At 35.8% G+C, this 10,159-nt stretch overlaps 2 protein-coding genes across 3 annotated transcripts; one reads left to right on the forward strand and one right to left on the reverse strand.

Moving 5' to 3' along the window:
- The first annotated feature begins 542 nt into the window (after nucleotides 1-542).
- Nucleotides 543-4,990, forward strand: LOC107826412 (hypersensitive-induced response protein 1). 2 transcript variants are annotated; one of them, XM_075229698.1, is made up of 7 exons: nucleotides 543-745; nucleotides 1,890-1,937; nucleotides 2,667-2,864; nucleotides 3,148-3,268; nucleotides 3,870-3,961; nucleotides 4,059-4,155; nucleotides 4,401-4,990. In XM_075229698.1, the coding sequence occupies exons 3-7, from the start codon at nucleotides 2,676-2,678 to the stop codon at nucleotides 4,760-4,762; spliced, it is 861 nt and encodes a 286-aa protein (XP_075085799.1). In that variant the 5' UTR covers nucleotides 543-745; nucleotides 1,890-1,937; nucleotides 2,667-2,675; the 3' UTR covers nucleotides 4,763-4,990. The 2 variants fall into 2 exon arrangements, with proteins under 2 accessions (XP_075085799.1, XP_075085798.1); XM_075229697.1 differs by lacking the exon at nucleotides 1,890-1,937.
- Nucleotides 4,991-6,295: 1,305 nt separating this feature from the next.
- On the reverse strand, nucleotides 6,296-9,845 carry LOC107826411 (mitochondrial outer membrane protein porin of 34 kDa). The gene is made up of 6 exons (XM_016653386.2): nucleotides 9,691-9,845; nucleotides 8,980-9,047; nucleotides 7,745-7,855; nucleotides 7,344-7,430; nucleotides 7,022-7,230; nucleotides 6,296-6,845 (listed from the first exon to the last, which is right to left on the reverse strand). The coding sequence occupies exons 1-6, from the start codon at nucleotides 9,737-9,739 to the stop codon at nucleotides 6,539-6,541; spliced, it is 831 nt and encodes a 276-aa protein (XP_016508872.1). The 5' UTR covers nucleotides 9,740-9,845; the 3' UTR covers nucleotides 6,296-6,538.
- Between the last annotated feature and the right edge of the window lie 314 nt (nucleotides 9,846-10,159).

The following is a 10,159-nucleotide window of genomic DNA, read 5'->3' on the forward strand; positions in this document are numbered from 1 at the left end:
TAGAAAAAAGCCGTAGTGGCCCTCTTGTTTTAAAGTTGTTGAATCAGCCATTGAAGAGGAAATTTAAAGTTTTCTGCTGAAAACCTAACAATGGTGAAGATTTTAAAAAAAAAGCGAAGAGAAAAAGAAGAAGCTTGAACCGACCAAAAATCCAAAAACTTTAACACTTATCACGAATTTTTTGAGAAAAAATGTTGAAAGTGAGAGAGAGAGAATCGTGCTTCAAAAGTCGTGAATACAATCTTGTTGTGACTGTGAGAGAGAGATCGTAGAGAGAGAAAAAAGAAATATTTTGCTGTAATTTTGGGAGAAAATAACCGAAAGAATGAAAGAGAAAAATGATACATAACTTATTTAATGCTTTAATGGTAGTGTATACCATAAATACCTATTTTGTTATAAAAAATAAAATATAGCTATAGAAAATAATATTTTAAAAATGCTTTTGATTTATAACTTTGATATTGGAGTTAAAATTTCCTACTTTTAACTATAGCGGGCCTCATCCAAAGTTGGATAAAAACCAAAGGAGCAAGAAAACAATAAAACCGCGGGTCAGGACTCAGGACACGAGTCACGCAAAAACCGTTTGAGGGCTACCATTTTTCAGAATCATTTCTGATTTCAGCATTTCTTTTTTCTTAAAAAAATTATATATAGCTGTATGTAGTCTCTGTTTATCTTCTTGAGCAAGAAATTGTTACTCTTTAGCCTTTCCTTCTTCACGCTTTTGCTCACTTCACAGGTAACTGACCTAAATATGTGTATTTTTGCATGTACGTATGCAAAGAGTTTGAATTTCCGCTATATTTTTTGACGATTTTGTGATGCATTGAGGTTATTCGGAGGATTTTGACGGTGTATGCGTGTGATTCTTATATTAACATATGCGCTTATTATATTGATTTTCGTTTAATATAGTGTGAATTGTTGTTAGTTCGTACAATTTCGAGAACTAGGTTTTTTCTTGTGAATTTGAATAATTCGAATTTCTGGCGGCGTTAAGTTTTCTTTGTGTTTGAAGTTTGGCTATTTTATTTGATAATTCTTTGGTGAAATGAGGTTATTCGGAGGATTTTAACTGTATACACGTGTGATTCTTAATATAAGCGTTTGCTCTTAGATCGAGTTCGCTTTAAATATTGTGAATTGTTCTTAGTTCGTACAATTTCTTAGAACTAGGTTCTATCTTGTGAATTTGAATAATTCGAATTTCAGGGGGCGTTAATTTATCATCGTGTTTGAATTTTGACTGTTTTTTATTTGTTTAATTCTGCGGTGAAATGAGGTTTGTGGTTAAGAATTTGAGGTTTTTCAAAATATTTGACAGTGTATATGTGTGATCCCGTGTATGCGCTTATATCAATTTTGTTTGATATATTATGAATTGTTGTTAGTTCATACAATTTTAAAAACTAGGTTTTTCTCTTTAGCTTTTTGCTTCTTCTCGCATTTGAACACTTCACAGGTTTTTTCCTTTAACCGACCTAAATATGTGTAGTTTTTGCATTTAAGCGAAGAATTTATCGTGTGCTTGAATTTCGGCTATTTTATTTGATGATCTGTGATGAATTGAGGTTTGTGATTAAAAATTTGAAGTTATTTCCAGGTACTTGATGGTGTATGTGTGTGATTATATAGTTTTGCATGTATGTGAAGAATTTTCGTTGTGTTTGTAGTTCGGATGTTTTATTTGATCATCCTGTGAGGAATTGAGGCTTTTGGTTAAGAGTTGAGGTTTGTCAAAGTATTTTGACAGTGTATGCGTGATTCTTTTCTAAGTGTATGCACTTACGTCAATTTCGTTTGATATATTTGTGATTGGTGTTAGTTCATACAATTTTGAGAACTAGGTTTTCTCGAGTGAGTTAGATTATTTCGATTTTCAGGCGGCTTTTTATGCTGATAGGTGGATAAACTTTTGGGATGTCTGCATGGTCAGTTTACTGATACTTCATTTCTGATGAATTTCCTTGATCTGTCATAGCTTTCATTGTGTCCTGCATTTTCTGTTTTATGTTTATGTAGGTGATTAAGTTAATTCGAATTTTGCACGTAATTGCCTTTTGGTGTCATGAAACCCAGGGGCGGATATTGTTTTAGTTATGTGTTCATCAGAACCCGGTGATTTGGCTCAAACCCTTGATGTGTTAAAAAATTCACTTAATAAATACAAATAATAGATTTCGAATCTAGTAAATCAAATGGGTTGTGGTAGAATTCTCAACTCGAACTGTAAAATCCTGAACCTGCCTTGCTGAAATCTTTGCATGCTTGAGGTATTTGTTTGAGAACTCTAACTGATTTCGTCGAACATTCCTAAGTTTGAGCATAATCCTACTATTAAACCTTTTCAATTATCAATTGTACTAGCAAGCTAGCCTAGACACCACCGTCATAAAAGAAGAAGTAATTGACTAGTTTTTCTTCTGGAACACGTCAATAAGATGCTAATTTTTTGTGTTGATTAACTGTTTTTGTTATAAGATTCTTCCACATGTAACTTTTTCTTTGACTTGTAACTAACGATCAGCGTTCAGAAATGTTAGATTATATATGATAACTAAATGAAGACGTTGAATTTTAAGTAATATATTATGTATGTGCAACTTGATAATTTGTAGTTTCTAATTTGCAATTCACGCTTATTAACATGATGCTTGTAGATTTGAACTATGGGTCAAGCGCTCGGTTGCATTCAAGTAGATCAGTCAACTGTTGCTGTGAAAGAACACTTCGGTAAGTTTGATGAAGTGCTGGAGCCAGGGTGTCACTGCTTGCCTTGGTGTCTTGGGTATCAGGTCCCTGGTTATCTCTCATTGCGAGTACAGCAGCTTGATGTTCGATGTGAGACAAAAACAAAGGTACTTCTGCATTGCACTATTTCGAATATCTAACTCGTTCTGATTTATTGCTTTTTATGACAGTTAAAACTCATTGATGGTCTTCCTATTTGAAAATTGTGTTCATGGATCTATCACCAAATCCCAACAGAAAAAATCTTGATCTAATTTTTGTCCTTTTGTGAGGTTATATTAGTTTCTCCTTCCCCTGAACCTTGTATCCTTTTAGTTCTAGTGAATGTCTCCTTTCTGCATCTTACCAGTTTGATCATCACAAGACTAAGCATTGCTCTCGTTGTTCCAGGACAATGTTTTTGTGACTGTTGTAGCATCCATTCAGTACAGAGCGTTAGCAGAAAATGCAGCTGATGCATTTTACAAGCTCTCTAACACCAAAGGACAGATCCAGTCCTATGTTTTTGATGGTATGTTTTGAGATCTATGTTCTGTAATTGTTGCCATGGAAAGATGAGGAGCTTGTGGACGAAGTAGTATAAGCTTGACTTCATTTTTTCCCTTCATAATCTACCCGCAACATAAGAAGTACGAAAGGGCGGAAAAGAGGGAGGGGGTTGAAAAAGTGTCATAGACTTGGAGAACAATGGGGTGGAAATCTGTGTAGTGATTGGCAAGCTGTCTTTTTGCTTAACCTAATCTATCGACGCATCTTTACAGGCTTTTCTCAGTATCAGTATTTGTGTTCCTGCTAATGTTGATATTATATGCCATGTCATTTTTTTTTTTTGGGGGGGGGGGAGGAGGGGGGGGGGAGGGTTGGATATTAATTGTTCGAAATGGTAAGTAGCTGTGGTGGCTTCTCTGGTGGTCATCTTGGGCTTCGTGACTGTCATATATATATATATATATATATATATATATATATATATATATATATATATATATATATATATCTTTTTTCTAATAAAAATGAAATCTTTGTATCCAAGTAATGTTTTCTTGCTATGTAGCGCAATGACTTTTTTATACTGAGCTTGAGGTATAACGTCTGTCAAATCTCCTTTTTAGTTATAAGGGCCAGTGTGCCACGATTGGGGTTGGATGCTGCATTTGAGCAGAAGAACGAAATTGCTAAAGCGGTAGAGGAAGAACTTGAAAAGGTTATATGATTCTTGCCTTAAAGACCAATTCACTGTTTCGCTCTCTTTTCATTTTAATTATGCTAAAATTCTTTTCCTTTTTCCTTAAAAATTGCAGGCTATGTCTGCTTATGGGTATGAGATTGTGCAGACCCTCATTGTGGATATAGAGCCAGATCCCCATGTCAAGAGGGCAATGAATGAGATTAATGCTGGTAAGGGCGAATTACATCTGAAGATAATTTGTTCGTCAATTGGATATCTGAATTTTAAGTGCTTGCGACAACATTGAGCTAATCATGTTCTTCTTGTTTCTTGTTCCTTTTTCACGAAAGGTGGTTGCATTGCCTAGACAATGACTGCATGCAATATTCTTTTCAGAAACCGTAACTATTTTTTTGTCATCTATTGCCTAGTGGTGCATGTGATTGTTCTGATACACCTTTGCTGGTGACAACAGCTGCAAGACTACGTGTTGCTGCGAATGAGAAGGCCGAAGCAGAGAAAATATTGCAGATCAAGAGAGCTGAAGGAGAAGCTGAATCCAAGTATTTATCAGGGCTTGGCATTGCTCGACAGCGTCAAGCCATTGTGGATGGTCTTCGAGACAGTGTGCTTGCTTTCTCAGAGAACGTGCCTGGAACAACAGCGAAAGATGTGATGGACATGGTTCTTGTTACTCAATATTTTGATACGATGAAGGAGATTGGAGCTACTTCCAAGTCATCTGCTGTGTTTATTCCCCATGGACCAGGTGCGGTCAAAGACGTTGCTTCTCAAATCCGCGAGGGTCTTCTTCAGGCTGAAAGTATTCAGCATTAGTTTAAAAAAGACTTAAGGATAATTGATAGTCATGTGTGATTTGTTGCCTTTAGTTCAGTGTTGATACGGTTGCTTTACGTGTGTTCGTGCTTATAGAATCCATAGATTGATACATGCCCCCTTTGGTTTTACCATCTGGTTTATAGGTTGTTTATCAACTATGCTGACAAACGAAGTTTTGCAGTTGATTATATTGCTATAAGATGTGTCTCTAGGCATTTTTAGGTATTTCCTTACGGAGAGTAAATATATCATTTACCTAGCCTATATTAGCTGCTAGTAATTGAATTACCCAAAAGTTCCCTCCTATTCCGCCTTCCTTCTTATTTTGTATTGTACATTTTTCGCCTTTGTTTTGGCAGACATCTAACTTTCAACTATTCCATGGTTCTTACATATAACTTCTTAATTTATTTAGAAGTAATTTACGACACCTTTATTTCCTAGTTATAACGAAAGAGGATACAACTGGTTGGTCCAGCATATTCTTGAAATAAATTCGAAACGAAAGATGGTTACATTTTTCACATAATCTCCTCTCTTATAAGTAGGCTAAAAAATCGAACAGAGTTCTTTTTGTAGCACTTGGCTCCTCTTCTTATTTATTCTTATATTTTTTCTAATTTATTTCTTGTAATGATTGAGTTAACCAATTCAAGCACAATCAATAATCCTTATAGCTTCTGTTTCATTCTTTCTTCCCAAGCGTTGGAATTCTGATCTGTATATTTTGTGGCAATAATAAGCAAAGCAAGAGAGGAAGTTTGTTGAAGCTTGAGTGAGGAGATAAGTACAGTAATGATCATGCTTTTATCATGTCTAGGTTCGATCCCTCCAACAAAAGAACAAATTAGCTATTTGAATAAATTAAAAGTTAAATCTTGTCAGAGTAAATTGAACACGACATATTTCCCAGAAAGATTTGGCTTTTCCAATGTAGTGAGAAGGAGAGGAGGCCTCTCCATTTGCGTAGTGCAACCTAATGAATGACGCTTGAAGTGGTACTCTAATAATTTGCTGTTTTCACAAGAATTAGGTGTTGGGAGAAGAAATGATGATGATCAATATTCAAGTGGTATTCCTACTAATAATTTGCTGTTTTCACAAGAATTGGGTGTTGGCATAAGAATTAATGAAGATCAATTTTGTATTTTCTTTATTCACAGAAAGAGTTCGGCTCCTCCGTGAGATGCTCAATATATTTCTCAAACCCTTAGACCGTTCATTCCATCTGCAAACCTCAGTAAGCCTAAAAATCTCTTTAAACAGGCTAGCTAATGAGAATTGAGAAACAACAAAAATTGCAGGAGTAGCGAAAAGAATAAGCCGTCCCTAACTCAAGGCATCACACCTTAACATACATTTCAGAAGTCAATTCATATAGGAAACCGAGATATCACCGCTATAAGGTCAGGTAGACTAGCTAGATTTTCCCATTCCAACTACAACATTAAAGAGATGGAGGCATACCAATCCAATGGATAACAATATAGCCTCAGAAATTCTCAAGCAAGAAAAAAATGACATGGATGATGATCTTCAAAAATTGATGCTTTTAATTGGACTAAAATCTCGAGCAGAAACCTCTCAAGTGTTTAGGGATAAGGGACACCCATCATCAGTTTCAAAAAAGGGGGAATAAGAATGTACGAACTCAAAATGACAAGACGTTGGTTGAAGCAACCACCCTAGAATTATTTTTACAGTCCAGAACCACCAAATAAATTGCCACAAACAAGTCTTCTAACTAGAACCCCGTGTCTATAGGTCATTGTCCTATGGCTTGAGAGCCAAGGCCAGTCCAAACTTGGCACTTTTGTCAACAGCTTTGGTGTCCACTTCTCCTGAGATGGTGAAGAGTGACTTTGGACGCCACTCATGTTGGATCAGAGCATTTGCCTTGCCAAGGTTGTTAACCCTTGCCTTCACAGTGGTCAAAGGATCCAATTGATGCTGAGTTCCGACAGTGATGGTGTTCTCGTTGGTAGAGAAGCTATGTGTCACCTCAGCGCCAACAGCAGTCATGGTCAGGGGACTGACTATGTGGTAGTATGATGCACTCAAAGAGTCTCCCTTGTCATTCCTAATACAAAAACATATGGAAAAGTAAGCCAATCAGCACTGAATTACAAATTTGTAACACATCTTAAATGCTCGAGCAGAGCATAGAGACCAGGTTGACATGTTAAATACACCCAACTTGAGAAATATACAGTCAATTCTCAAGAGAGATATCCTACATTAGCAAAAACTGCTCACAGATTCAAAGAAGCAATGAGGTCGGTATTTGTGAAGCTCAAGCCTGCATTACACTTGGTGATAGCTCCGACCTTGGTGTCAAAGGATACATCAGTTCCCAGAGAGAGCAGATTAGTTCCCACAACACCAGAGAAGTTGACAATGGGGTTAGCTGTCAACCCAAGACTGGTGCTAATCCCAGCATAGTCATGCAAATATTGAACTTCCAGCTGTCACGACCAAAACAAATAACAAAATAAGCAGCAGCAATACAAATCGACTCTTTCTTATTTCTATCATAACATTTGATAGCAAACAGAGCTTAAAGGAAATAGCTGTTTACCTTTGCAGAACTATGATCAGGAATTCTGAAGCTAAGAATTGTTTTCAACCCAGGGGCAGCTTCATCAACCGTAACAGTTGCCAAAAGCTAGCGTTGAAGACAAAATCAAGTCAGATTACGATATGTGTGATGGCAGATATCTCAAGAAGAAAAAGACAAATAAATTCGTGGTATATACATTAGAAAACCAATCTATAATTGATCAAAGAAAGTTTTTAACGCTTGCAGTATCTGTCTCTGTTTGGGTTGTTGAAGGCACTTGTTGACTCATAGCTAAAGGCCAGATGTACAAGGATCATTGTCAGTAAAAACGATTGTCCCAAGACCAAGACTAGAAGAACAGACCACAACAGTAAGAGGCATATATATCAACTTAAAAGGGAGTAAGCAGAAGTGCTCACATTTGAGTTTGTGTCTACTTTTATATCTGTTGTAACATTCTTGTTCTTCAATTGAGTGTTAACATCAGCCAGAAACAGATCACCTTTCTTCAGTCCTGATGATGTAATAGCCTACAAAAGATGAAGAGGTTTAAGTTGCAGAACAAATTGTAAGAAAATAGGATAACAAAGTACACAGATAAATATCTCCACATATTTCAGTGAGTTTATAAGCACTAGTGCACGAGAAATTTGCAACTAGAATCAAACTAAAGCACGGTTTTGTTGCAAAATGGACGGTAGCAATCAGCTTGAAGCTAGAGGTTACTATCATTTCCTTCATATCAGGACATAGGATGAGAAAACACCAAAATTCCAAAGTTCAGCAAGCACAAAAGATAGCAAGTGTATCAGATAAGATATCACTACTCGAGTAACTATGAGAACAGAAAAAAGTGCTTTGAATTTCTACACATTAATCATCCACGTTATCCTTTGGTTCGCAGGAAGTTACACACGAATTATAGTGTGGGGAGATGATGTTTATTGTTAAATTGGACAGAAGTTTGTTTCATTGGCATGTCCATTAATTCAATATGGTTTCTCTATGTGATTAAAAATAACTAGTAATATTTAAAATCATCAATTTAAATTATCTCAAATAAAGAATAATTTCAAGACAAAATTTAATATTTTAAAATTTTCTTTATAATTCGAAAACCGGTATACAAAGGCTAGTTGAAACAAATGAGAGCAAGAGTTGGTTAGCTAAAAGTAACAGTCTAAACGACTTTTTAAACATGATATGCTCTAATACAAGTATTGTAATACGCTTATTGTTGTCCACAACTGAATTTGGAATTGAATTCAGTATAAACATCAATTACCACATAACTAATGCAAATACTATCAACATGGAAACCAATAATGACAACAAACACCTACAATACGGACAATATGTAGAAAACAATGCTCCGTAATGTCGAATATTATACTGCATGTCGGTGAATAATTCAAAACCATACATGGATACAGGTGTCTATGTGAATTCACTCATGAAAAAAAAAAAGTAAATGTCAGCGAATTTATATTTAGTTAATACACAGAAAGAAAATCAACAGAGTCAAATTTTCCTATCATTGAACAGCCGCTGTCCAATGTGATGAATCACACAATAACATACGGATATATAGAAAAGAACTCTAGTTGAATCAGGATAAAGAACAGATCCTCATCAAACTAAAGAGAAAACTCACAACTCCAGTAGGTGAGTAGGTAGTAATTGCGAATTTGTGGTCAGTCTGGTAGTCCCTGTACAGAAGATCTGTTCAACACAATACACAAAGACAACATCACCAAAAGAAACAACAAATCACAAACCAAATAAATGAAATCAATACAGCATTTCATTTATCGAGCAGAAAAACTTAATTAAAAAAACTATATACAACTGCCACTACCTAGGACATGTATATACCTACATACCTGAAACTTGCACCCAATCATACTAACATATATGTAAAAACTTCATCAAAATATTTAGAGATACCTATACATATTAAAACACACACTCACTGGTTGCATATTCTAGATCCTATCTCCTCGCTGAATTAGCTTGAACTCGTACTCACTCTCTCTCTCTCTCTCTCTCTCTCTCTCTCTCTCTCTCTCTCTCTCTCTCTCTCTATATATATATATATATATATATATATATATATATATATATATATATATGAAACTGCCTTTAAGCTACATATTGTGTCCTTTAACATTTTTGCATTTGCTTACATTTAGGACTTAGGATATATAATTTGTTTCAAATTCCAGATCGGCCTCTCAACCAATTATCTCCAACTCGAACTATACACACACAGAAAATGTGTGCAAACTAATTCCAAATTCTAGATCCACTTGACTGTAAAATTTTCATAAGAGGATAAAGCAAAGAGGAGGAAATAGAAACGAACCTCGGGCCCTCTTGCCGATATCGGAGTAAAGTCCAGGTCCCTTGCCCATGTTTCAATCTAAAATCGAAGAAGAAAAGAAAATAAAGCTCTGTAGCTATGGAGAAACAGAGTGAAAATGTGGGGAGGTGGGATTATATATAATCGCAACAAGCCCTAATTTGTATGACCCTTTTGAAACGGTGTGTTACCACGTGTACTTCGAGTGATCTGGACCGTTGATATGAAGGCTATGTAGTGTTGGCGTTTTGTTGAACGGTTGATTGTGGCGTTGAGTTGTGGAATGGTGAGGACACGTGGCATGTAATAGTTTAAGTGTAGTGCTGGCTTGGAAGAGGGGTAGGATTTTTTATTTCTTTGGCAACAAGATAATGGAGGAAATGTATTGCTCATCCCGAAAGGGGTTTTACAAGATTTGCTTATTCAAATCTGTGCTCAGTTTTAAATTAATTTACAAATTATAAAATAATGA

Source organism: Nicotiana tabacum, chromosome 14 (assembly GCF_000715075.1).
Source record: "Nicotiana tabacum cultivar K326 chromosome 14, ASM71507v2, whole genome shotgun sequence".
In the NCBI taxonomy this organism is placed as follows: Eukaryota; Viridiplantae; Streptophyta; class Magnoliopsida; order Solanales; family Solanaceae; genus Nicotiana; species Nicotiana tabacum.